Here is a 27998-nt window from a genome sequence, read left to right as displayed (position 1 = left end):
TAGCAGAGCTGTGGCTGAACCACATACAAATATATCATTAATTTTAATCTCCCGATCAATGATAATGTTATGTTGGGATGTTGTTAAAGAGGGTCAAAATGTTTCAGCCAAGTTTGTTTAGCAGACTCTGTACAGCAGCTTTAATACAGGGAGGACGCAACTTCCAGACTGTGAGTAAAATCAGGTTTTTTCTCTTTGTCAGTTTAACAGTTTCTGCCTGTCACTGCTGTCTGTTTGCTTACCTGGTTCTTCCTGACCTCGTACTTTCTCCTCACGTTCCCTCTTTGGACTGACAATCATACACAAATAGATTCAATTAGATAAAAAATTACATTAATATGAAAAAATTCTATTAAGATCACTAATAAAAAAAGTCCTCTCTCAGTGTACTTTCAGCCAAAAGGCAAAAAACCAAACCACGTGTACATCTGATAAAGGACATAAACATTGAAACACTGATCCAACATTATTCTTGATTTTACACTTTTACCTGATGTGGCTCCTTTTTTTGAAAAAAATTCCTCATATCCATTATGAACCTGGCTGTCTCTGTACACACACACACACACACACACACACACACACACACACACACACACACACCAGGTGTTCTAAGGTTAATGGGCATTCAGTCAGTTAGCTAGTTAGTATTTCTAACAGGACAGTGGTAACAACAGCAGGCTAGATTTTAAACAGGCTGTATACATTTCAATGGGAGCAACATGACGGTGAAATGTGGATGATTTTACAACAGAGCAGGACGGATTGTAGGGCAGCAAACATCGTCAGGAAACACGTTTCCAACACTGCAGGTTACCTGGTGTAATGTTTTTCAGGTAAACAGAAACATGTTCTGACTCCTACCAACTATATAAAGAGTAACTGAAGGTTAAATGCAGCTAATATGTCCTGTTTTAAGGCAGGCGCTTCCACCTCCGCTCCGCTGCGTCTCAGCCACCATCGCTCTGGCAGCACAAGAGCCAGAGCAGGGGAGAGCTGGAACAAACCACTTTGGGAGGGGGGGGTTTATCTATACTTTTGTTGTTAAAATGTTCCATCTCAAGTACGTACTGTATGTTTTTATATTTTTAGTAGTGTGTCACACAAACAGCAAATATTGTCAAAAAAGGAAGAAATCTTTGGGGGTGCTGTGATTCATTTTGAAAATGGGCTAAAATCGCCCCTGCCTCAGACACATTTGTCACCATAAACATGAAATGGATAAAATCAAATCTTTATCTATTCGAACAATCATTAGTTAAGGATTAAATCTAAATAACAGTAAATTCTAGGAGATCTTCACATTTGACAGCAGAAGCATCCTGTACGACGCAGAGAGTCCTGGCGTCCTTCTCTTTATGCACCCCAGTATCTCCAGGGTCAAACTGACACTAGAAGGTGTCTGTATGAGTAACACTGAGCACTGCTGATTTTCTAGAAATCAGAATCAGAAAGCCTTTATTTATCTCCAAGGGACACTTAAGGAAATAGCTAAAAATGCTAGAAACATTACAGTGTTGTTGTTTTTTTTGTTTGTTTGTTTGAAAATCTTTGAACTTCACATATTCCTGATATTTACAAGTTTATTTTTCAGGATTTCAAAAGAGACTTGAAGCTTGTCCCGCTTCTACCTCCTTTTTGATTTACTGCATTCCCGTCTAAGACCTTAGTGATGTGTTTGATGCAGGGTGACTGTTCAGGTCTGGGCTTCTTTAGTTTATACGGCGCAATGGCGTCCATAACTGAGGAGCAAGTATTGAACATGATGGTAAGGTCTTCAGTACTGAGATAATGTGTGTGTGTGCTGGGGGGACAAGTTATGGTCAGATTATAAACTTGAACACCGGATGACAACCGCAGGTCGAATGTACGGCCCAGTCTGTGAGATTATAGTCTTCCTTAAATATTGCTCCTGTGCCAGCCGCTCAAACAGGTATCAGCTTTGATCAGGGCTGGACTGGGGCAAAAAATCGTCCCGGGCATTTTGACTAGAGACCGGCCCACCAGGTATTATAGGAAAAACCATGAAGCCTTTGAATGAAAACAAACGCTGTTGTCACAGGCAGGGCCGTGCAGAGAGGTTTAAAGGGGCGGGTGCTCAAAGTTAAAAAGGGGCACATCGAACCAGGCTGAATAACAACAACACACATTCATCAAGAATCTAATATGGGATCGCATCATAATATATCACTGCTGTGAGGCGAAGCAAACGGAGCCTGATGGGTACAATGTTGCTGTTGAGGGGCTTCTGCTGCTCCTGCTGCTGATAGTGCTGGAGGGCTGTGCTGATCTGAGACTGTAGACATTAAAAAGTCCACAGGAGAGATGGGAGCTGATTAAACAAGTGTCATGAGATAATAACAAAATGCAAAGATTGGTGACAGCGCTTGGAACCATAAGGCAACAAAAACTGTGAGAAATAATTTAGGCTCTGCCTGTGAATCACTCTTTGCTTCTCTTCTTCCTTCTTTCCATCTTTTCATATATCACTCTCCACTTGCTGTCTATCTGAGAACAAGGCACAACTTGCTATTGCAATAAACTATAATCTAATTATCCACACCTAACAACTCTTGCACTTAATCTAAAATAAAATGATGACAGAAAAATGTTATAGCACTGCCTTTAGTAGCCTCACACAGCGCCTACTGTTTCCTCCTCATGTCCTTACCAGCCATGTCTGCACAATGTTATATCATGAGTAAATCCATCTAAATAAAACACACACATGCACGCACACACAGTGACATTTTAGACCTTCTTCAGAATACTGTATATACTATGGGCATCCTTACATTATTATTCATTACTAGAGCTACAATAATAAAGCAATGAGGAGGGGGAAGTAATAAATATGAAATAATGTCATTATGATGATTCCATGTGTTTCACTATCCTCTCTGTGCAGGGCAAAGCTTATTACATCTTTAAACTGTAGAGATACAATAATATTACTGCTGTAAAATCCACATTTTGTCTTATTTAAAATATAAATCTAATATAATCTGCTTCTTAATGTATGTTCTTTAAAATACAGCGTGTGTTTTTAATATATTATAATTATAATAATGCATAATTATGTGGACATGCATATTAGATCGTTTTTTAGTGAAATATAATCCCTCCAGAAAGGCAGGAAAAGCCCGGAAACTTACTTTCAAACTAAATATGTTCCCTAAAACGGTGACAGAGCTACAGACCCATGACAGCCTTACACAGGTAGCCAGCAGCTGTGACCAGCACTACTTGTGCAGTTAATAAAAGGACAGGTAATGTTTGTCGCGCTGTTGCACGCACAGCACGCTCGTTTGTTTCAGTTCGTCAGTTGCAACAAGACAGCTTACCAACGTGTACGTAATAAAGTCAAAGTCAAAGTCAACTTTATTTGTCGATTCTGCCACATGTACAGGACATACAGAGAATAGAAATTGCGTTACTCTCAATCCCTAGATAAATAGCAAATGAACATTTAAATATATTTAAATATAAAAGTGATTAAAAATGCAAGTAAAATAATTAAAAAGTAAAAATTTAAATAAATACAATTTTACATATAACAAGAAAGCTATACAATATACAATATAATGGGTAAGTGACATTGAGTGTAAACCAGGCAGAGTAGTGCAAATAGGCAAATAGTGCAAATGGAGATTTAGTAATGTACGGTAAGAGATAGTGTAACACAAAGTCTTATGAGGTAATGGCAGTCCAATGCTCCACAAAGTGACTGGTAACTGGTGCAGGCCAGTGAGTGAGTCAGAGAGTGTGTGTGTGTGTGTGTGTGTGTGTGTGTGTGTGTGTGTGTGTGTGTGTGTGTGTGTGTGTGTGTGTGTGTGTGACAGAGTTCAGTGAGACCGTGGAGGAGAGAGGGGAGAGGGGGCAGAATCGGGAGGGAGTTAAGCTTCCTGACAGCCTGATGGATGAAGCTGTCCTTCAGCCTGCTGGTCCTGGCCTGGAGACTCCGCAGTCTCCTCCCCGACGGCAGCAGCTTGAAGAAGCTTTGCAATAAGCTGATACTCCTGTGTGCTACACACTACAGTGTGCGCTGTACACCTACTTACTGGTTGTGTCGCATCAGTCTGTGTCTCTGAGTTAACTCGTGTTTCTCTGCAGCTCCGGACCGCAAAATATGCGCGTGCTCTTTGTGAGCTCGTTCCCGGCTCGTAACCAGCGCGTTCTGCCGTCAAGGGCGATCATTGGTTAAATGTGATCATGTGACTGATGCAAGCCAGATCCTTTTATTTAGCAAAACTGTGATTAATAGTTAAATATTATTGTTGAGGGGCACAGACAGGACTCCGCTTTTTTAAAAAGTTGCCTCAACAAACGGGCACTTTGGGCACCCATCAGGAAAGGGGCGGGTGCTCAAGCCCCCCCTGCACGTGCCTGGTCACAGTGATGTACGCTGTCTTGTTGGTATATGTATCAGTCTAATAAACTTAGACCTACACCATCCTGCCTATTCTGGTATTCTAAACAGTACCTGAAAGTAGACTGTTGGTCGAGTTAACCTGAACTATCTACAACACATGGTGAAAACCTGAAATTAAGACAGAGAAGACTAGAGGTGAGACATGATCATTACTGATTACTGATGACAGATTTAGATATATTTTCATAAACCATTCATTTTCCACATCAATAAACAGCATGGCAGGGCAAAATATTCTTTCTAACATCTAACACTTTTTGATGGCATTTTACACACAGCACTGGTACAGTATCTAGAAAATGTGAGAAAATACTGGCATCATATACAGTACTTAGCTACTTCTGAAGAAATTATGATGGGACCCTCAAAAAAATTACCATGTACAATGTATGATTTCTATACATTTTACATCAGATGAAAACGTTTGTTGTAAGATTCTGATTATTATTTATTAAAAGCGAGAAATTTTAAATGGAAAATAAGAAAGAAAAGTATTTCTTTGTGCCCCCCTCTCCCTGTTAATGCCCTACCTGCCCCCCTGGTTAAACTTTGCTAGACCCGCCCCTGCACAGTTACCAGCTGTCAGCTACTTAGAAAAGGATCCTGGTGTTATTTGTCTCTCAGAAACAGTTCATAACTTCAACTCATCCATGTCACCTAAAAGGTAAACCTGTTTCTCCATCACAGCTCTGATGATTCAGTAAGGACGTCTCCTGGTTTCATCTTCATGTTTCCCTCTCACCACATATCCAAACCGACATCATGACCAGCAGCTTTACAGCTGTGGCTCCAGCAAACATCAGCTGATACTAGAAATTAATATTAAATAAATTCTAACAACAGCTGATCAAGCTTAAACGTGCTGCTGTTGTTTAGCGCGACATCCGCTGGTTTCCTCTTTCTGGCGCAAAGTGAGCGATAAACAAACAAGAGAGAAAAGCCGATCAGCTGATCTCTGATCAGTTTCATGATTGAAGTAGAAATGGGAGAGGGAGGGGGAGAATGAGAGAAGAAGAGGCAGCTGTGCAGCATAAACACAGAATAAATCCAGCTTTGTGTCTTTTTCATTGTAGCTGAAGTCCGGGACAAACTGTGTTTCTTTTCACACCAAACGCGTAATATTTTCTCTGAATACGAGACGATTCCGTTTTTTACGGGACGGTTGGCAACTCTACTAACTAACCTTATGAATAAAATAAGATAAAACAAGTTCAACATCAGTAACATCATAGCACCCGCCCAGCAGTATAGAAACTCCATCATGCTAGCTAGTACGCAGTACGAGTTATTTTAACTGACTGTAAAAAGTCAGCATAACTAAAATAAACAAAACTTGGTTTATATCTGACCCAGAGAGACTGCAGGTCATAACTTCTTACCTGAAGTTCGGTTCACCGCCTCGGGTCTCTGCTCCTCCTGCCTTTCCGTCATCCACCTGCCAGCGTGTTGCACCTGCTGCTTCCACCACTTGCTAATGTTACTGAATCTGTGGAAGCTCCGCAATAGCCAAACAACTGAGTTATTTTTACACATCTCCCAGCATCTGGCCAATCCACCACCTTTCAGTGTTTATACCATTACGGGAAAAAACGAAAAAAAAAAAAAAAAAGACAAAACCCATCGGCCCATAAAAACAGAAAATCACCATCGGCCCACCTGGACTGGCCATTGGCCCGGTGGGCCAATGGCCAGTCCAGCTATGGCTTTGATGTACCAACAAAGAAACGGTGTGCTGGACAATGGAGATGCTCACCAGTGTTCAGCCAGGTCACCAACAGGAAATCCCAATTTGGACGGACATAAAGACACTTATGATGAAAGTTGGCTCTTGTGATCAGCGCCAGCTCGACTGACAGGGGCTTGTGATGTGATTTGGATTTCCACAGCAGAAGGTGAAGATTTCCACATCACTGTGTTTCACTGTAGGCTGGCGAGGGTCAGTTTCCCCAGCTTTAAGGTACCTGTTTGAGAATTATGCCAGGGAGTCAAGTACTTCTGATTTAAAGCTGTCATGATACTCTGTGTGTGGACCCGACAGTAATCCATACAGAGAAAACCCAACAATCATATGACCCCCTATGAGCAGCACTTTGGCGACAGTGGGAAGGAAAAACTCCCTTTTAACAGGAAGAAACCTGCAGCAGAACCAGGCTCAGGGAGGGGCGGGGCCATCTGCTGTGATTGGTTGGGGAGAAAATAAAACTTTAATCAGAATTACACGTACTGGGTCACAGATCCAGTACCGTGACAGAGGGGATTAAAGTACCAGAGGGCAACATTGCAGACATAGAGGGCAGCCACAAGAACCTGGGAATCCCACAGGCAAAGGGGAACCATGAAGAGGTCGCTAGGAAAGCTGCAACCACCAAGTACCTGCAGAGGGTCAGGCAAGTCCTGAGGAGTCAGCTGAACAGGAAGAACAAGATCTGGTGATCAGGCACCCTGCTGGGATAATCAGCTGACCAAAGGAGAAGATAGAAGCCACTGACATCATAACCAGGAAACTCCTTTCACCCGAGGTCCAGCACCCTGAGACTGCACGCTAAGTGGATAGAAGTTGGGCGGAGACGGATGCAGTGCATCAGGAAGATGACCACAACTGACAGTTTAGCAAACAAATGATGAAGGGCTCAAGTGCAGAACCCAGGCAACACAGCGAGACACCGTAATCAGTTCAAGAATCTTTATTTAGTCAGGAGATATCTACACCCGACCGAAAACGAGTAACTCGAACTAAAACAGAGAAATAAACGTTCCTTGGGCACAAAGGCGGAGCTTAACTAAACACAAGGATCCAGTTACTAGGGAGAGAGACTGTAACTGTTGTGTTCTTTAGGTCAGCCTTCAGCATAGGACTGCAGTGTGCTGATCTCCACATGCATCTGTAAGAATAACGGTAATAAAAGGATTGTGTAAAACATGGAAACATCTCAGCGTGATCTCTACCAGGACCAAAACAATCGCAGAGACCGGCGCTGTCTCAACACAGCACAGATCTAAGTAAAAGACAATCTCAATAAATGAGTCTTAAATGGTAAATGGCCTGCATTTGTATAGAGATTGACAGACCACGTGACTTTCGCGCATTGCATGCCAGGAACTCGTGGCAAAACAATCCAAGTACCGCATCAAATGCAAGCATTTGCAGCACCGCAAAACGTTCATTCTTCGGTTCCAATAAATTCTTGCTTTTTCTTTGCCCCCCAAAAAGGTATGTACAAAACGAAGGAGAACAATGCCGGTCCGTACAAAGACAGACTTGATGAAAAGTCAAAGAAAAGATACGAGGAAAAAATCAAAGGAGTGAAAGGGTCAGACCCTCACGAGCACACAGAGGGACAAAAGACGTTAGCGTGCTGCCCAACTTTCACCACACTCATATTTATAATTACACGGTTCTTGGAGTGAGTGCATACACTCATGAAGTTTAGTAACTTCAGGTCACTGCAACAAGCCCAGGTACAGTTTACTGACGGATGGGTATAGGACCTTGAAATGCACCGTGTAGAACGGTCAAGTTGAACTACAAACACCACCAAGTGTGGTTCAATTTCTTACTCTTAAACCCCCCAAATTACTATCCAAAATATACAGAATGCTTTCTAAAACAGATGAATCAATATCACTTCCTATTGCAAAATGGGAAGCGGATTTATCAGTTAACTTAGACCTAAACTTCTGGTCTCAGATTTGCTTAAAAACCTTTCATCTAATTAGAAATCCCAGTCTTCAATTAATTCAATACAAAATACTACATAGAGTGCACTATACAGGTCATCGGATGTTCAAGATGGGCTTTACGTCTACCAACAACTGCTCACACTGCCAAACCAATTCACCGGACAATTATATCCACGCTCTTTGGTTCTGTCCACCAGTTCAGAAGTTTTGGCGCGAGATATGTGAAGACTTATCGAAGTGTCTGAAATGTAACATTCCAACTTCCCCCTTAGTGTGTTTGTTGGGCAGCTTAGATAATGTCACTTCAGAAAAGAATATAGCCCATATGGTTTTCACTGCCCTATGCATAGCCAAGAAAACAGTCCTCATGAACTGGAAAAATAAAAATAATCTTAATTCTAACCAATATAGAAATTATCTATTAGATTACATTAGTCTTGACACAGCCTCTGCCACCACATCAGATCAATTGCTCTGGGCTCCTTTGATCAGCTCCATCACCTAGTGGGGGTGGGGGGTCATAGTTTGGTCCCGCCTTCACTGTTGTGATTGGTGTGGGGTTAGGGACAGGCTTAGGGCGTCGGGGGGTTCCCCGGAGGCATCTTCCTTGGGGGGCTCAACCCGGGGTAGCGGTCATGTCCGGTTAGGGGCTCTGTTGGCTCTCCGGTGACTGTTTCCTCGCGGCTGCGTGCAGCGGGGCTAGGGGAGGGTCTGTGCTGACGGACGTGGGTTACTGACCTGGTAGCCTGGCTGCCCCTGGGTGGGTCCGGGATGGGCGTGAGGTTCTGGGGGCGCTCCGTCTCTGGGCTGGGGCCCGGGCTGGGCCTCGGGGGCTTGGGTCCTGGTTGGTGTGTTGCCGGGGTTGTGGGCGGGTGGGTGCATGGGGGCCCAGCCCTGGAGCAGGGTGCCGCCGGTGCGTCGAGCCACCTGGGGGGCTCTTCAACTGGTGGGGGAGATTGTCACATCTTGCAGGAGCTTTCCTCTCCTCAGGAGCTGCCTCTGCAGGAGGGGGAGATACAGGAGAGGTGGAGGAAGATCTCAGCCTGGGTGTTTATTGTCTTATGTAGTCTGGAAGATGAGTGGATGGTGGGGTGGGTGCAGTTTTCTCTGTGGTGGGGTTGGGTGGACTGTCCCGGGCTCTGTGGGGCCGGGCGGCGCTGCTGCACTGGGCCCGGTCTGGATGGGCCTGGGCCCCCTTTCCCTGGCGGGTCGCGGAGTATGGGGGTGCCTACTGGGGTCAGCGGGGGAGCTGGCCCCAGGGAGGGGTCACTTGCCCCTCCCTTCCTTCCCTCCCCATCTCCAGCTGCCTCCCTCTTCCCGCTCCACCACAACCACCCACACATGCAGGGCCTTGGAGTAGGGTGCAGAGGAGGCTACCCCCCCCTCTGTCCCCTTCTGGCTGCCTCTGCCTCAATTTTATCCCACAACTTAGACATTCACATTACTCACACTCTCATTACACATACATATAGGATCTTGGGGGTGGGCACGATACACGGAGTCCAAAGTACCATCAGGGTGTACACCCCACCCCTGGCGTCGTTGCCCACCTCTCAATTTTAAATACACGTAGACATTGAGGGCTAGCAGGAGGGACCATGCGCTTACCTGCTGCTCTCTGGCAGGTAGCTCCATGCCCTCCTGGGTTTTAAATGCACCTTAGAACACACATGCATCAACACTACAATGAGCGGGTGGAGGGAGGTTTGGAGTCTTCTCTCACCCCCATTCTCTGCGGCCTGCTGGAGCGGGGGGGCTAGGAGGAGGAGTTGGCCGTCCGACTGCGGTCTGGAGTGTGGAGCCTTCCTGCTGCTGCGGAGTTGGGGCGGTCTGCCTCCCCCCACCGCAGGGAAAAGGGAAACACCACCTGGGTCTGGGTGCAGTTCCCCCCTCCAGGGGCAAGGGTACCTAGACCCGGTTTGTAGAGTACGCTTGGGGAGTGTGATCGTGTGTACAACGTCTCTTTATGTCTGTCTCCACGTTGGTTGAGTGTGGAGTAAGTGCATATGAGAGCATGAGGGTGGGAATGGATGTTTGTGTCTGTGTGTGCCTGTATGTCTGTGTCTATATGTCAGGTTGGGTGTCAGGCGCCACCTCTCTGGGGACATCTCAGGCCCTCCAAGGTTTGGAGGCCTATCTCCCCCTACCACCACTTCCCCTGCCAGTGGCGGACTCCCTCAGGTGTCGGTGCGTTGGTGGTTCTTTGTGTCTGGGGATGGGCGTCCAGGTACACACCGGCTCACTCCTTGGCGGCCGCTTATCGGGGCCTGGAGCCTGGGGCTCGCTCGGGCCACTTCGGAGGTGGGGTGCCCCCGGCCTCTCGGCCTGGGGCTCGGTCACTCAGGCGCAGCTGGCTGCCGGCGGAGCTCACGGGCGCGTCACTGCAACTCCCCCTGGCTTCTGCTCCGCGGCTGCTGAGTGAGCCCTCATCTGGGACTCTCCTCAGCTCTTTCCGGGACAGTGGCGCAGCTGCCCCTCTGTTGGTCTTCCTTGGTCTCTTGTGTTCTGGGGGCCTCTGGATGTCTGGAGTTTTGATCTCCTCCACACCTGCTTAACGCCCTGGAGGATGGGGCTGTGGCCCCCCCACACCCTCTAGCAGATTATTACATGAAGGAACCTTTTAAAAAAACAAAAAACAAGCGCGTCCATGCTCACAGGTGTACACACGGGTGATCACACCCACAAACTACACCCTTTTTGGCTCCTACCTCAAAGCACACTGTGTTCTGTTGATCTTATGTGCTGCACAATAATGTTTAACATTTAGTATTTACTGTCATATTCCCATATATCATTGTGATGTTGTTTATTCTATTACTCTTGTTCTCTTCTGCTTGCTTTCTTTTTTCTTTCTCAGCAGGTGACCCAGGTGATTGATATGTGCATTTTTTTTCTCTGCTCATTCTGTTGGTTTTTGTCTTTTGCCCTTCTCCCCCGTCCCTCTTCTCAGCTGTTTCTCTTTCCCTCTTTCTTTCTCCCCTTCTTTCCCCCAGTCAAGTCTGTCCCATATTCATTAAGTGAAAATAAAATAAACAATAAAAGGTGAATCAAATGGACCATTACGGCAAGGCTGGGATGGTCAGTTTGGTAAAGTAAATCCGTTGGGCATCTTTCTTTGCCTTTAGACAACAATTCTGATGCAAAAGAGCCAAACGGGACAGGCCAAAAAAAAAAAAAAAAAAAAAAAAAAAAAGAACGAAAGACCATCGTACGAACAAAGGTAAGTTTACCGGTCTCACAAATCGTCGCCATAAATACACATTCGTTAACCGTTTATTAATAGGACCTTTGAGCTCAACGGTAATTAATTAGCAGTGGAAATAATTTCTGGTAGCATCACAGAAATGTAGCAGTGACAACAATATTGTATGCTGTAATCGTACTGGACAATTAGTGATACAAAACAACTGTTTTATCCTGTGAATAAAAGTATATGTTTTTGTCAATGTACCATAATAACAGAAGCGAAACGCAATATTGTGTCAGGACAATTCACTATTTATGCACAATAAACAAAGGAGCGACAATTTCTGTTCAGCGCCAGACTTGCTTGTAACCTATATCACCAATTATGTTAAGAAAAATGACGTATTAACTACAACAGCAGACTGACCTGTGTGGGAATGCTTGGAGCAGACTAACCTGTGAGCTGGAGTGTTCTGGGACGTTATATTTGGTCTTTGAATGGCTGCAATCCAGGCCATCCGTCGCCTCTTTGTTACTTCGGAAACACGGCTCGAACAATTGGACGATCTGATTTCCTCGTGTCAGCGTTGTTCCCACATCATCATAATTAATGTTGTTCCAGGTTCAACATTGCAAGTGACCAATCACCTTCTTGTGACGTCATTCCTTTGCGACTTCGAAATACCCGCCTTCGAGTATTTCGAAATACAAGTGAAGAAGCGAGAAACCGCCGCCACCGAATTTGAAGTCAATTTAGGATACTTTTCTTTAATAAACGGTAAGCATTATACATATGTTCCTCACTTGGCTTGCTGTTTGTTTGCTAGCGATAGGCTACTTGACGACAGCATTAGCTAACCAGTGTTCTCTAGACCAGCGTTCCCCAACTTTTTGGGTGTTTCATGGCCCGGGGGTTGGGTCAGGCAAAATTGCAGTAGCTTCCCTGATCATTTTACAAACATAAGTGAAGAGAATCTGGACTAAAAGGCCTAGACTTATGGTTGTGTGCTGAATCTATGAGTCAAACTATCACCTGGAAACATAATTAACTGGTCCATAGCTGTGAAACTGGACAGGAGTTCTTGATTCTATGGAGATTAACAGTAATCCAGAAATTTACAAATTTGTCCTGGGTCATTGTGTAAATGTTGTCCCTGGGACAAAGTGTAAATGTTGTCCCAGGGACATTGTGTAAATGTTGTCCCAGGGACAAAGTGTAAATGTTGTCCCTGGGACAAAGTGTAAATGTTGTCCCAGGGACATTGTGTAAATGTTGTCCCAGGGACAAAGTGTAAATGTTGTCCCAGGGACATCGTGTAAATGTTGTCCCAGGGACAAAGTGTATATGTTGTCCCTGGGACATCGTGTAAATGTTGTCCCAGGGACATTGTGTAAATGTTGTCCCAGGGACAAAGTGTAAATGTTGTCCCAGGGACATTGTGTAAATGTTGTCCCAGGGACAAAGTGTAAATGTTGTCCCAGGGACATCGTGTAAATGTTGTCCCAGGGACAAAGTGTATATGTTGTCCCTGGGACATCGTGTAAATGTTGTCCCAGGGACATTGTGTAAATGTTGTCCCAGGGACAAAGTGTATATGTTGTCCCTGGGACATCGTGTAGATGTTGTGTCAGGATCTGACGGTGCCCTGACCGGTCGACCTGCCGGTGTGTGTGTGTATATCTGTGTGCGTGTGTATGTGTCTCTCCTGTCGCTCTGTCTTCCCCTCCGGCTCTGCTGTGATGTGTTGGGGGGTAGCCTAGCAACGGGCTACCTTCGACCCGGAGGTGCTGTCGCCCGGAGCTGCCACACCTACAGTCAAGCCACCAGCTGCTGCCAATCAACTTCCATCTTCAGCAGGGCTACTTAATGGTGTGGCTGAGCGACAGACAGCGCTGGAGTATTGCACTAAGCCTGGTAGTGTCGTTGAGTCGCTAAACGTTATTGTAGTGCTGTCCGATCGTCATACTCATTCTGCTGTCGTGTGTGTGTGTTCACCCAGGGATTGACGGAGGATTCACGGACACAAGGGAAGCAGCTGGAGGAGAGACGGGCACTCATTACTACGCACGGGCTTACACGGAAGGAGGGACGCACTATCACCACTGTCGCACATTTGAACTGTTGTCACCTTGCTGCACTGTAAATAAATGCACTGTCATTATTTCTGAGCTCCGCGCCTGAGTCTACTCTCTAACCACCGTGACAGAATACTCCAGCCAGCCATGGACTCAGCGGACTCAAACCCAGTTCAGCGAGAGCTCTCTGTTCAGGGCGAAGTTTTGGGCCGCCATGAGAGCATGATGAAACACATCATGACGGAACAAACAGCGATGCGACAGGTGCTTGCAAACATTCAAGGTGTGTTACTCACCGCGCCTGGCACCTCAGCTACAGTTCCACAACCCACTCCATCAGTAAGTGTGGCTGCAGCTTGCCCATTACCTCCTTCGCCTCCACCACCTCCACCTAGGCGAGAATATACATTACCGGTTCCGGAGAAGTTTGATGGAGATATAACAAAGAGCCGAGGCTTTCTGATGCAATGTTCATTGATTTTCAGACAACAGACACAGGCTTACGGCTCAGATTGTGCGAAGATCACGCTTATGGTGGAATTGATGACTGGCCGGGCGCTGCAATGGGCACAAGCCGTTTTAAATATTCAACCGAATATCTCCTACTCGGATTTTCTGACTAAGTTCCGCTGTGTGTTTGATAAAGGAACGGATGCAGATGGCGCTGCTAATCGTTTGTTTACCCTAAAGCAGGGACGTAGGAGTGTCGCGGATTTCTCCATTGACTTTTGGATCCTAGCCGAGGAGATGGGCTGGGCGGAGAACGCTCTCCGGGGAGCCTTCCTGAACTGCCTAAACGAAGGACTCAAACGTGAGTTAGCTACGAAAGAGCTACCTAAGCCCCTTAGCGCTTTGATTAATATGTGCATTCAACTGGATAATCATATGAGAGAGTTTGGGAGATGGGCAGGTGAAGGACGACGGCCGGCAGGGGGCGCCGATGCGCCTACCGGGTTGCTTCCCTCTCACTGGTGAGAGGAAGAAGAAGACCCTGTCGAGGATGAGGAACAGCCGATGCAGTTAGGCCGGGCTCGGTTCGGTGCTTCCCATCGGAGGAGAAGACAGCGCACGGGTGAGTGCTTCGTGTGTGGAAATAGGGGACACTGGGCTGATACCTGTCCGAAGCGAGTAAAAGACTCCGCCCGCCAGTAGCTGTGGGGATACTGGCGGGTGCTACGGCTAACTCTGCTCCCCATCTCAGTTGTCCGGCTAAGCTGATTTTTCATTCCCTTACTCACCCGTGTAGCGCACTGATTGACTCTGGAGCTGAGCAGAGTTTTTTGGATGAATCGCTAGCTCGAGAATTAGCCGTACCCATTGTTCCTCTCCCTGAACCTCTCCAGGTTTCGGCTCTTGACGGCAGCCCTCTGACTATGGTCACTCACCGCACTCAAACCATCACACTCACCCTCTCTGGCAATCACTCGGAGCAGCTCAGTTTGTTTCTTTTTAAATCTCCTGATGCTCCCCTTGTATTGGGCTATCCCTGGCTGCAACAACATAATCCGCAGATCGACTGGGCCACGGGCCGTATTTCGGGGTGGAGCGGTCGGTGTCACGCTGTGTGCTTGCGCTCCGCGACTTTTGGTGCGACGGTCGCTGGCCCCGCGGAGCCTGTTGCGCCTCCTGATTTGTCTGGTGTTCCGCCTGAGTGTCATGACCTGGCCCAGGTTTTTAGCAAGGACAAAGCCTCTTCGCTTCCGCCCCATCGCCTGTACGACTGTGGCATTGATTTGATTCCCGGCGCCCCCTTGCCCACCGGTCGGCTTTATAGCATCTCCAAGCCCGAGCGGGAGTCGATGGAACGGTACATTAATGACTCCTTGGCGGCCGGCATCATTTGACCCTCCACTTCCCCTTTGGGCGCGGGCTTTTTCTTTGTCGCGAAGAAGGACAGGTCGCTCCGGCCGTGTATCGATTTCCGGGGTTTGAATAAGATCACGATCAAGAACAAGTACCCCTTGCCCTTGCTGGCGTCCGCCTTTGAGCTTCTCCAGGGCGCCACGGTTTTTTCCAAATTGGACCTCCGCAATGCTTACCACCTGGTGCGGATTCGCGAGGGGGATGAATGGAAGACAGCGTTCAACACTCACCTTGGGCATTTCGAGTACCTGGTGATGCCTTTTGGGCTCGCTAATGCCCCTGCTGTTTTCCAGGCTATGATTAATGATGTGCTGCGTGATCTCATTAACCACTGTGTTTTTGTCTACCTAGATGACATCCTTGTGTTTTCCCGGAGCCCGGCAGAACATGTGGAGCATGTGCGGCTCGTGCTGCAGCGCTTATTGGAGAATCGCCTGTTTGTGAAGGCTGAGAAATGTGAGTTCCATGTTCCAACTGTGTCTTTCCTGGGCTTTGTGGTGGAACAGGGGCGGCTGCGTGCGGACCCAGCTAAGGTCAAGGCGGTGGTTGAGTGGCCGGTGCCTAGGAATCGCAGGGAGTTGCAGCAGTTTCTGGGTTTTGCCAACTTCTACAGGCGCTTCATTCGCAACTTTAGCAGGATTGCCTTGCCTCTGACTGCCCTTACCTCTCCCAGGTTGTCGTTTCAGTGGTCTCTGGACGCTCAGCGGGCTTTCGCTCAACTGAAGGCTCTGTTTTCGTCTGCGCCTGTGCTGGTGCAGGCTGACCTGGAGCTCCCATTCTTCGTGGAGGTGGATGCTTCTGACTCGGGGGTGGGGGCCGTTCTCTCGCAGCGGGTGGCCGGTAAGATGCGTCCCTGTGCCTTTTTTTCTCGCCGGTTGTCGCCCGCAGAGCGGAATTATGATGTTGGTGACCGGGAGCTTCTCGCTGTTAAAATGGCCCTGGAGGAATGGCGTCACTGGCTGGAGGGGAACAGTTATCCAGTGGTGGTGTGGACTGACCACAGGAATTTGGCGTACCTCCGGGCTGCGAAGCGCCTTAACGCCCGACAGGCCAGGTGGGCCCTGTTCTTCGCTCGCTTTGACCTTTCCATCACTTACAGGCCCGGGTCTCGCAACGCCAAGGCTGATGCACTGTCTCGACAGTTTGCGCCTGAGGCCGGGGGCGATGGGGAGGACTTGCCCATCTTGCCTCCCTCTTGTTTCGTCGGCGCTTTGACCTGGGAGATTGAGCGGGTTGTGCGGGACGCCCAGCGGCGGGAGCCGGATCCTGGCACGGGCCCGGGGGGCAAGCTGTTTGTTCCTGCGTCGGCCTGCGGTAAGGTGCTTCAGTGGGCTCACACCGCCCATTTTGCCTGCCATCCGGGTAAGAACCGCACCGTCTCTTTCCTGCGCCGGTTGTTTTGGTGGCCCTCTCTGTTGCGGGATGCTGGGGAATACGTGGCGGCTTGTCCTGTGTGTGCTGCGAACAAGATGCCAACCTCGCCGCGTGCTGGCCTCCTACGCCCTTTGCCTGTTCCCATGCGTCCCTGGTCGCATATTGCTCTGGACTTTGTTACGGGACTGCCTCCGTCCTCAGGCAACACTGCTGTGCTCACTATTGTTGACCGGTTTTCCAAGGCTGCCCACTTTGTAGCCCTGCCGCAGCTTCCTTCTGCTCTGGAGACGGCTCGCCTTCTCACCCAGCATGTTTTTCGGCTCCATGGCATTCATCGGGACATCGTGTCTGATCGTGGTCCCCAGTTCACGTCCCGGGTGTGGCGGGAGTTCTGTGCGGAGCTGGGGGCTCAGGTCAGCCTGTCCTCGGGTTTCCATCCCCAGACCAACGGCCAGACGGAACGGGCTAATCAGGCACTGGAGGCTATGCTGCGCTGTGTAATCTCCTCCAACCAATCGACGTGGAGCGGGCAGCTCGCATGGGTGGAATATGCGTACAACTCCAGTACGTCGGCGGCCACCGGTGTGTCCCCGTTCGAGGCGTCCTTGGGTTATCAGCCCCCGCTTCTTTCCATCTCTGAGGGAGAGTTGGCCGTTCCTTCGGTCCAGCTCCACATGCGGCGCTGTCGGAGAGCGTGGCGCGCCGCCAGGGCAGCCCTCTTGAGGACGGCGGCCCTGAACAAGAGACTGGCCGATCGCCGCCGCGTCCCGGCACCGGACTACCAGGTGGGCCAGCGGGTGTGGCTCTCGACCAAGCATGTTTTTCTCAGGACTGAATCTAGGAAGCTTGCTCCTCGGTTCATTGGCCCGTTTCCTGTCCAGTCTGTGTTGAATCCGGTGACGGTTCGGTTGAGCCTGCCTTGTAACATGCGAACTCACAATGTTTTTCATGTCTCGCAGGTGAGGCCTGTTCGGACCAGCCCGCTGTGCCCGCCTCCCGGGCCCCCGCCACCCGCCCGGATTATCGACGGCGCCCCGGCGTACTCCATCACTCGCATTATGGATGCCCGGTGCCGCGGTAGGGGTTTTCAGTTTTTGGTGGATTGGGACGGGTATGGTCCGGAAGAGCGTTCCTGGGTGCCGCGGTCTGCGATTCTCGATGATGCCATGGTGAGAGAGTTCTGCCGCCGGCACCCTGACAAGTTTGGTAGGTCGCCGGGTGGCTCCCATTAGAGGGGGGATACTATCAGGATCTGACGGTGCCCTGACCGGTCGACCTGCCGGTGTGTGTGTGTATATCTGTGTGCGTGTGTATGTGTCTCTCCTGTCGCTCTGTCTTCCCCTCCGGCTCTGCTGTGATGTGTTGGGGGGTAGCCTAGCAACGGGCTACCTTCGACCCGGAGGTGCTGTCGCCCGGAGCTGCCACACCTACAGTCAAGCCACCAGCTGCTGCCAATCAACTTCCATCTTCAGCAGGGCTACTTAATGGTGTGGCTGAGTGACAGACAGCGCTGGAGTATTGCACTAAGCCTGGTAGTGTCGTTGAGTTGCTAAACGTTATTGTAGTGCTGTCCGATCGTCATACTCATTCTGCTGTCGTGTGTGTGTGTGTTCACCCAGGGATTGACGGAGGATTCATGGACACAAGGGAAGCACCTGGAGGAGAGACGGGCACTCATTACTACGCACGGGCTTACACGGAAGGAGGGACGCACTATCACCACTGTCGCACATTTGAACTGTTGTCACCTTGCTGCACTGTAAATAAATGCACTGTCATTATTTCTGAGCTCCGCGCCTGTTGGGGGAAAACTCTGTAAAAAACCCAGGAGAAATAAAGACACAATGAGACAAAGTTACTTTCTTTATCAAACGTGTACACGGGTGAGCTGCTAAGAACAACTCACACCATGCACAGTGGCTTGGTAATTTTTATAGGAAAGACAGTGAGAACAGGATAAGAAAATACAAAACAAATAAAATAAACAACTCCATATGTGGCGCTAGTCTCGTCAGCAGAGAGCTGGGAGAAGGCTGTGAGAGATAAAACAATCTAAAACAATATGTCCCAAAACAGTATGTCTTTGCTGAGAAAGTCTAAAAAGATAATTCTAAACTAATCTAACCATAGGCAAAGGGCAGACAAAAGGCATCTTTGTACATTTAAAAGAAGGTAAAGAAACATAGAATCATTTTTCCTGTAACATTCCCCCCTGTTTAACTTATTTTAAATGTATACAACAATTGTCTATGAAAATTATTTATTAAGTATGTTAGGCAATTTTTAATTTCCAAAATCTTCAAAATGTCAGCATAGCAGAAATGGCAGTCATTTGGTCTAAAGAATAAAACAAAAGAAAATAATAAAAAGAAAAACATAGTAAATGAAATAACAAGTGGAATAAACAAGGGATTGACGGAGGATTCATGGACACAAGGGAAGCACCTGGAGGAGAGACGGGCACTCATTACTACGCACGGGCTTACACGGAAGGAGGGACGCACTATCACCACTGTCGCACATTTGAACTGTTGTCACCTTGCTGCACTGTAAATAAATGCACTGTCATTATTTCTGAGCTCCGCGCCTGAGTCTACTCTCTAACCACCGTGACATGTTGTCCCTGGGACATCGTGTAAATGTTGTCCCTGGGACATTGTATAAATGTTGTCCCAGGGACATCGTGTGATAGCTTGTTAATAATGGAATGAAAATTATTGATTGTTATTAACTTGTGAAAATGAAGTGTAACAAATCCACATGTTATGTTCTTACACCCTTACAGAAACTGTGACTCCTTCACAATGTCAGGTAAATGTCAACTCAAGTTGAATAATCAACCAATCAAGCCTTTTATTATCACATGCAATGTTACACGTACAACTGCAATGAAAATTTCACCCCCTTCTGACCATACATATATTGCTTAAACATCACATTGGGAAGACAGGTCGGAAACAGTTAGGAAGGTCAGAAAACAATTTAATTAATAGATGAGGAGGATAAAAAAGAACTACAACCAGACAAAGCTCCTAGAAGACTGAAATGGATGATGGTTGCAGCATGCAAAAAGAAAACGATATCTGTTGACTACAGCATATGCTTTCTCACAGATTACCTTGTGGGAGTAGCTGGACCAAACTCTATTGGTATTTCAAGTTTGAAATCCCTGTTTGACCAGACTAACATTTCAGATGAGGTACCTCTTGACATAAAAATCCTTTTATGTTGTAATAAAACTAATGTTAAATTCTGCTTTAAATACACTTTATTGTACAATTTACTTAATGAATCGTATTCCTTAGTTCTGTTTTTATTTATATGTATTTATTTATTTGTTTTATAAGGTAATAGATGGTCTAATCTATTTGCAGTGTGAGGTATGTTGAAAAGCTTGTTTCATCATAATGACATAGCATGTTTACGTTTTTTGTAATGTATTTGAAAACATGTATTTATGTTATTTTTATAGAATTTCCCTCACATTTATCCAATACCAAGCCAAATCACTGGAAAAATTTTGGATGGGTCCACAAGAGCACAAAGTGCATACTTTTTGAAGGTATGACTTGGACTGTGGTAACTATGTTCTTATCACAAAGGGTTTATAAGTTGCCACTATAAACAAACAGCATTTTCCAAAATTGAAGCCTTGTCAGAAGAACCTGAAAAACACCTTTCTGAAACCTTTTCTGTGTAAAGACTTGTTCAAAAGCAATGCACACAGATTAAAACATTTCTGTCTTGGCCAACTGATAAAGAACACCAAAAATTGAGTGGTGCGTGTTGAGTCTGTGGTCTTGATTTGTTTTGTACACACTATAGAAATTAATTAATGTAAACCAAAAATGACACTTTCTATATGTTTGTGTATCTGCAGAATTAATTACAAGTCTCACCTGACAAGCTTTTGCAGTTTTGCAGTGTCGTTCTTGACAGAAAAACATACTTGTCACATTCTTTTTATTTCCAGAAAAACATCTTTCAGATGTATGAGAAATTGATTGGAGCCTGTCTGGAAAACGGCAGCCACTGGACCTTGTTTGTAAGTTGCACAGATTTTGCACTCTCTCTAGTGCATGATACTTTTCAGTGTCCCTGTTACAGGAAAAATGATTCTATGTTTCTTTACCTTCTTTTAAATGTACAAAGATGCCTTTTGTCTGCCCTCTCCCTATGGTTAGATTAGTTTAGAATTATCTTTTTAGACTTTCCCAGCAAACACATCTTGTTTCTGGGACATATTGTTTTAGATTGTTTTATCTTCCCTAGCTCTCTGCTGACGAGACTAGCACCATATATGGAGTTGTTTTATTTTATCTGTTTATTATTTGTTATCCTGTTCTCACTGTCTCTGTGCTCTGTGCCTATAAAAATTACCAAGCCACTGTGCATGGTGTGAGTTGTTCTTAGCAGCTCACCCGTGTACACGTTTGATAAAGAAAGTAACTTTGTCTCATTGTGTCTTTATTTCTCCTGGGTCTTTTACAGAGTTTTCCCCCAACATTTCTTGGTCCTTCGAGCCGGATCGCCTCCATCGTGTCCCATCTCCGTGACCAGTCCACGTTGTTCGTCTGTCGACAGCCCACACACTAGGTGTGTGGTCAAAGACCAAGGGCGTTAAATTCGAGTCTTGGCCAACGTTCTAGAAAGCGACCCACGGTGGTGGGGCCCGATCGAGGTGGACCAGACCCGGCGACACTGACCAGGTAGATACAGACACACTGACACAATCTTGCGTAAAATCGTATTTTAAATTCAGGGAATTTAAAATAGCGAAAGTAGCTCGTCGTGACTGGAAGCTCCCCACTTCTGTGGGTTTAAAGTAGCTCGTCGGCTGGTAGCTTGGAGCTCGTCGACTGGAAGCTCCCCACTCTTGTGGGTTAGGTTTGGAGCTCTGAGTAGCTCCCCCAGCTGGGTCAAGGGAATAAGTAGCTCGTCTACAGAAAGACTGGCAGCTCCCCTTATTATAAGGGTTCCGATCGCGCGAATAAGTGTGAATGTGAATGTGTGTGTGTGTATTGTTTTAATTAACGGAGCAAGCTGAATTTTCACGGTCCAATAAGAGACTGAGCTGCTCCTACTGTGTTTTTCTTTTACTGCTATTCACTGACGTGCTGGTGAGTTGAGAGAACGGTCGAGTTCCGTCTCGTAAAGTTCACACCGCTTTTGGAAATAGTCCGAAAGTAGAAGGGCGTGTGAGCAACCACTCTCGTCTCTAATACCAGCGAAGGTGATAGCAGCTGTATCGTGTATATATTACTTAATAAACAAAAATAAGTAAATACATAAATAAGATGGGTAATCAAGCAAGTGAAATTAAAACTCATTCCTGCTGACGAGCAGTGGTGAGAAAAGAAAAGTCCAGGCGCCGGACAAAAACAGTGTCTGTAAACTGAGAGATTTAAGAACACAAAATATAAACAGTCAGAAGAACAGAACTCAACTGCCAGTTTAGTAAAACCAGAAGACGAGACACTGTGCAGTTCCCACAACCCTTTTAGTAAACCATCACTCACTCCTGCAGCCGCATCTGCAGCAACACCCATATCAGGAAGAACATAATAATCCCTTATTAAGTGAAAACTAGAGATCGCAGTAGTTTTGTAGTAGTTTAAAAGGGTTGAAAACAGACCCCACTGAGTAGATATAAATATAAAAAGTACGAAATAAAGATAAAGGGAAAATTACAGTAGAAATTATCTTTAGAGTATTTGAAATTAATAATAGCAAGGATAACAACCTGTAAAGTGATATTAACAATGAAACACAGTTGGCATGATGACCATGCCCAGCATGTATAAAATGAATATAAAGCAAATAATTCACACGAAAATATTTTAATAAAATAAATAAGGTATATTAAGACTGTGTCACTGTTCAGCCAATGACAGTGTGTGAAAAGGTAACTGTCTCCACCCTGGGAAAAGGATGATTCTGCAGGTCATCTGAAGCCCTTGATGGATACAAAATAAAATATAAATAATATATTATAATAGAACTGCCTGGTCCGCCATGCAACAGAGAGAACAAATGTGACCGCAGATTGGATGAATTCTAAATTATCTGTTTGCTGAATAAGATGATCCTAACTATCAAATTGGCTCAGGAGTAGTATAGTGGTACACACTGATAAAATATTATAATATGCTATTGCTGTCATATAAGACAAAGAGGATAATATTAACAATGACAATATTAATATGAAGAGGCACCTTAATCGGTTATGATGTGAGGTGGATAATTGTTAAGCAGTAGTCTGCATCAAGCTTAAGGTTTGCTGAAACTCAGTGTAATGACATGTGAGATGAAGACAATACGGAGAATAACTAAACTAATGAAGTGCATAGAGGCACTTGACCAGCTTGAAACCTATCATCCTAGAATGACACATTGCTGAGATATAGCGCACACCTATAATAACAACCAATAAGCAAAACCCTGTAGACAACAGCTAAAACTACAGGATTGAGAAGCTGAATTAAATATGTAGACACTGCTAAGCTGATGAGCATGTTCCACATTTTCTTTTCTTTTTATTTATTTGTTTCTTTTAGAGCAGAAGCTGCTGTAACACACCCAAAGAAAGACTCTAGGTCTGACCAACCGTCTCAGTCGTGGGCAAAAAGATGTCAGTCAATAAAATTCTAAAAGATAATTTGTTGACAAAAAATATATCAAGAGATAAAAGATAAAACAGTCCAGTGTCCCACTTAAGAATTGTATAAAAACACACAGTCCCAAGGCCAGAGCCAGCTATGCCACACAGCCAAGTTGCACTCCACATGTTGCCTTTAACAGGGTTACAAGTTGTCCTTGGAGACCCACCACCCTGCAAGCATATAGTCAGTGGTCACTCAAGCCTCTGGAACTCTGCTGCCTTTAGGCTGTGGCATATAATAGGCCCTGGACTGCACAGAGAGACAAAACAACACAGCAGTGTTTGTAGTGTGGGCTATATGTAGACCAGTGTATCAGTGCAATCAAGTACACCTGCCTCTAATTAGTCCAACCCCATTCCAGCCATTGGCTCACCAAAAATGTGACACACACAAAACCACTCCCAACCCAGTGCAACTTCACACAATAATATGGAGCTGAAGTAACACAGGCACATTAGTCTACCATGTTACAAGCTGCATGCTATTAAAAGCCAACATATGCAGACTTCTGCCTTGTTCGGGTGGCAGCATTTTTCTTTTTTCTTTTGTGTCCTGACACGTTTATGTTTTTTGTTTTTGTTTGATTATTTTGTTGGTTTTGGAAACGAATTTAAACGAACTTGTGACAATACTTGAGAATCACAGTGACACATAGTGATTAGGCATATGATTGAAAAATGCCTAGGTTTAGAGCTGTGAGCTGTGAGCAATGCAAAGTTAAATATATATATTTGTATAAATGGGAAACAACCCTAACTTGAAAGTTTGAAATGTGTGAGATCCATGCATTGTTTGAAGAACTAGAAATTATCTAAAACTGCCTTAAGTGAAAATGTAGAGTTGCATCTATTCTCCCAAACAAAAAAACAAAAAAACAAAAAAAGGGAGAAGCATTCTGTAACTTAAAAATAAGGCTGACTGTTGACAACAGACTAAAACACTAATTCGCAGGTGGCTATCAGGAACAGAGAGGCGAGCAAAGTCACAGACACCAAGGCTGCAGACAGCCACGCAGAAACAGCAGATAACATAGAGACAACGCCTGCTAGAACCGTGGAGAGGAAGGTCACTTCACACGAGATTGTTGCGCATGTGAAATACACAAAGATAAACAAATAACCATTTATATAGACAGCCAGTATGTTTTCTCTGCTGTGCATCATTTTGCAAAAAATCTGGAAAACCAGAGGAATGATTACACCAACTGGCAAACCAGCATGCCAACCTCTTACAACGCCTACTGACTCTTTCATTACTACAGGCAACAATTTTGCTGACAGAGCAGCAAAATAGGCGGCACAACAGGCAAACATCACATTGATGGCAGTAAACACACATCAGATTCCACTGGATGTGTTGAAAAATGAACAAAAAGCAGCAAGCACAGCAGAGCAGGCAAAATGGCTAAAACACGGTGCAGTTCTGACAAACGACTTAATGATGTGTTATGGCAAGCCAGTGTTGCCAAAATTCCTCCACAAAATGGCGGCATTAGTGACTCATGGCTGTACGCATTTGTCAACGGGGGGACTGACCAGTATTGTCAACTCTCATTTCTACACTGTAAATTCTACACAATACTCTCATTTCTACACTGTAAATTCTACACTGTAAATTCTACACTGTAAATTTTGAAACCTCAGCAAAACAATTTGTCAGAACATGCATGACGTGTCAAAAATGTAATGCTCAGGGAAACCTGAGACCACACAATCCATATGGACTTTATTGAGCTAAATGAATGCCAAGGGTAAAAATACACCCTAGTGGTTATAGATGTATTCTCAAAGTGGCCAGAAATCTACCCAGTGAAAAAGGCAGATACAATTTCAGTAGCAAAATGTATGTCTAAGTTGTAGGAAAATAAAGAGATGATTGTAAATGACGAAGAATGTAATGATGTCTATCAAGTGTCTTGCAGATCACAGCCCGGTGACTGGGTTCTGATCAAAGTGCTCCAAAGGAAAAACTGGAGCTTGCAAAATAGCGGAACGACCATCTTGCATCCATCAGAGCCAGTAAGTGAAGCCATCTAAACACAGCTGACGGCAGGCTCGCCCACTTGTTGTGATCTCGCCCGGTGGAGGGGTCAGCTTTCCTGGCCGGGGGGTCTACTCGCGACAGGAGGGTGTGTCCCGTCGTCATGAGGTGGTGGCTCTTAACAACTGCAGCGGCCCTGACCATGGCCGGGCTCCTCACCTTTGCTTCCATGAGGGACAATAAGTCACGTTATATGGAGAAAAGGCAGACACTGTATGACAAAGGAAAGTACACCAAGTTTCCCCATGGATACGCCACTAACTTCTGGTGGCAGTTTATGAACACTACAGCTCACTTGAATAACAAAACTGACTGCTATGCATGTACCCATATGCCCCTATCCTCGCAGACGTCTGGCCTGTGGCCGTACAGCATACCTGAAGATCGCAGTTGGTGTCTGTTGGGCCTGGCAACACATCCAGGCTACGGTACTCTTTGGTCCAAAGCCAACTACAGCATCCCAGCAAAAGCAACCTGGAGGTCATCATCACTCACAAATGTGAACTGTTCCGGACAGACCTACCTACTTACCTGGCCCCAAGTCTCAGACCCACTGCCTGATGTAATTCTACTGAACAAACTGAACGCATCACAACTGCCAGTATGTGTGATGAACAATGGATCGCGGGCAGTGGGGGAGCTGCCTACTCACCTATGTAAGTCCATATACACTTTCTGCCCACCAAGGAACGAGAGGAAGTGTATGGCCTGTTCAATCAACGCCACCTGTGCCAGTAACACGACGCTGATGGGCCTAAACTGTCGCTCCGACTACAGCTACCGAATGCCACTACAAACAAAGACTCAGTACCAGACAGGATGTGCACGGACGGCACCCAGCAGCAGAGGAACCAGAGTTTTGGCTGACTGGTACTTCCTATGTGGCAACAAGGCTTATCTGTCACTCCCTGAAGGTTGGGGAGGTCTGTGCGCCCTGGTGGAATTATCAGATCACGTTTTCTTCATGCAAAGTGTTGCACATCACCCAAGCAGCCGGCAGAGACGCGAAGTGGACATCGCCTCCCCCAATTCTTTCGGCATTACCGTGGACACTGGAGTGCCGGGAGAGTTTCGCATCTGGGGAGGAGGAGTGAAATTCTTACAGAGCTTGATCCCCGGCATTGGAGTTGCCGAGGTGCGGGATCACGTGGAGATCAACCGATATGCTCTGCTACGACACATCAACTTGACTAAGACCCTGGGAACTGCCTTAGCAGGAGAACAGCAGGCCATCAGAACGATGGTGCTGCAGAACAGACTGACACTAGACCTGCTAACAGCATCACAAGGAGGAGTTTGCAAGCTCATAGGAGAGACATGTTGCACTTTTATCCCTGATGGATACGAAACTGGAGGAGACATTTATGAAGCTTTGCAGAATTTGACCGCTCTGCAAAAATATGTCACTGAACACACACCTGGAGCAGCTACAGCACAAAGCTGGCTGGACTGGCTGTTCAGCGGTTCATGGCTGGCTGCTGTAGCAAAGCCATTTTTCCTTCTAGGTCTCATCTTGATAGCACTGCTCATATTAGTGTTGTGTGTGTTGCCATGCCTAAGAGTAATGATTTCACAGATGATAACAACTACAATGACTGCTTATGTTGCCGTGCCTGAAGAAGAACAACATCCCGTTGCAATTCTGTTAGAGGAGAACTTGTACTAGCTGCTAATAAATGACGTGGTGATTAAAAATGACTTGTCAAGTGATCATGCACTGATTAAAACATTAGTAGGTTATGCAAGTTTTCATGTTTTTATTTTTTGAAGTCTTGACTTTTAAACATAAAGTTTTTCATTTTAAATATAACGTTTTCATGCTTTTATTTTCTTTGAAGTTTTCATTTTAAACATGAAGTTTTCATTGTTTTACATATAAAGTTTTCAATTTAAGGTTTGCATCATTTTAAATATAAGGTTTTCATCCTTGTATTTTTTGAAGTTCTCATTTTACATATTAGGTTTTCATCATTTTCAAATATAAAGTTTTCATTTTACTTTTCATCCTTTTCTTTTTTGTAAGTTTTCGTTTTAAAATATAAGGTTTTTATCCTTTATTTTTTGTAGTTTTATTATTTTTTCTTGTTTTTTCCACTTGTTCTTTCATTTACTATGATTTTCATTTACTATGTTTTTCTTTTTATTTTCTTTTGTTTTATTATGTTTTTCTTTTTATTATTTTCTTTTGTTTTATTCTTTAGACCAAATGACTGCCATTTCTGCTATGCTGACATTTTGAAAATTAAAAAATTGCTTAAGATACTTAATAAATAACCTTCACAGACAATTGTTGTATACATTTAAAATAAGTTAAAACAGGAGGGAATGTTACAGGAAAAATGATTCTATGTTTCTTTACCTTCTTTTAAATGTACAAAGATGCCTTTTGTCTGCCCTCTCCCTATGGTTAGATTAGTTTAGAATTATCTTTTTAGACTTTCCCAGCAAACACATCTTGTTTCTGGGACATATTGTTTTAGATTGTTTTATCTTCCCTAGCTCTCTGCTGACGAGACTAGCACCATATATGGAGTTGTTTTATTTTATCTGTTTATTATTTGTTATCCTGTTCTCACTGTCTCTGTGCTCTGTGCCTATAAAAATTACCAAGCCACTGTGCATGGTGTGAGTTGTTCTTAGCAGCTCACCCGTGTACACGTTTGATAAAGAAAGTAACTTTGTCT

The 27998-nt window shown here is 45.4% G+C and overlaps 1 protein-coding gene across 1 annotated transcript; it reads left to right on the top strand.

Annotated features, from left to right (window-relative positions):
* Positions 1-7: 7 nt before the first annotated feature.
* Positions 8-27990, top strand: LOC146573431 (uncharacterized). The gene is made up of 7 exons (XM_085278284.1): positions 8-170; positions 19398-19423; positions 19726-19811; positions 19960-19992; positions 20085-20174; positions 20586-21321; positions 24226-27990. The coding sequence occupies exon 7, from the start codon at positions 25418-25420 to the stop codon at positions 26978-26980; it is 1563 nt and encodes a 520-aa protein (XP_085134410.1). The 5' UTR covers positions 8-170; positions 19398-19423; positions 19726-19811; positions 19960-19992; positions 20085-20174; positions 20586-21321; positions 24226-25417; the 3' UTR covers positions 26981-27990.
* Positions 27991-27998: the final 8 nt, after the last annotated feature.

The sequence above is a fragment of the Mchenga conophoros genome, linkage group LG6, assembly GCF_057382185.1.
Source record: "Mchenga conophoros isolate Kocher_MC1m ecotype Shallow Benthic linkage group LG6, M_conophoros_male_GT1.1, whole genome shotgun sequence".
Taxonomy (NCBI): Eukaryota; Metazoa; Chordata; class Actinopteri; order Cichliformes; family Cichlidae; genus Mchenga; species Mchenga conophoros.
This window is presented reverse-complemented; position numbering and strand designations above follow the sequence as displayed.

Bases quoted from the DNA above. Each gene is read 5' to 3' on its own strand.
- LOC146573431 (XM_085278284.1), top strand. From the start codon at position 25,418: ATGAGGTGGTGGCTCTTAACAACTGCAGCGGCCCTGACCATGGCCGGG.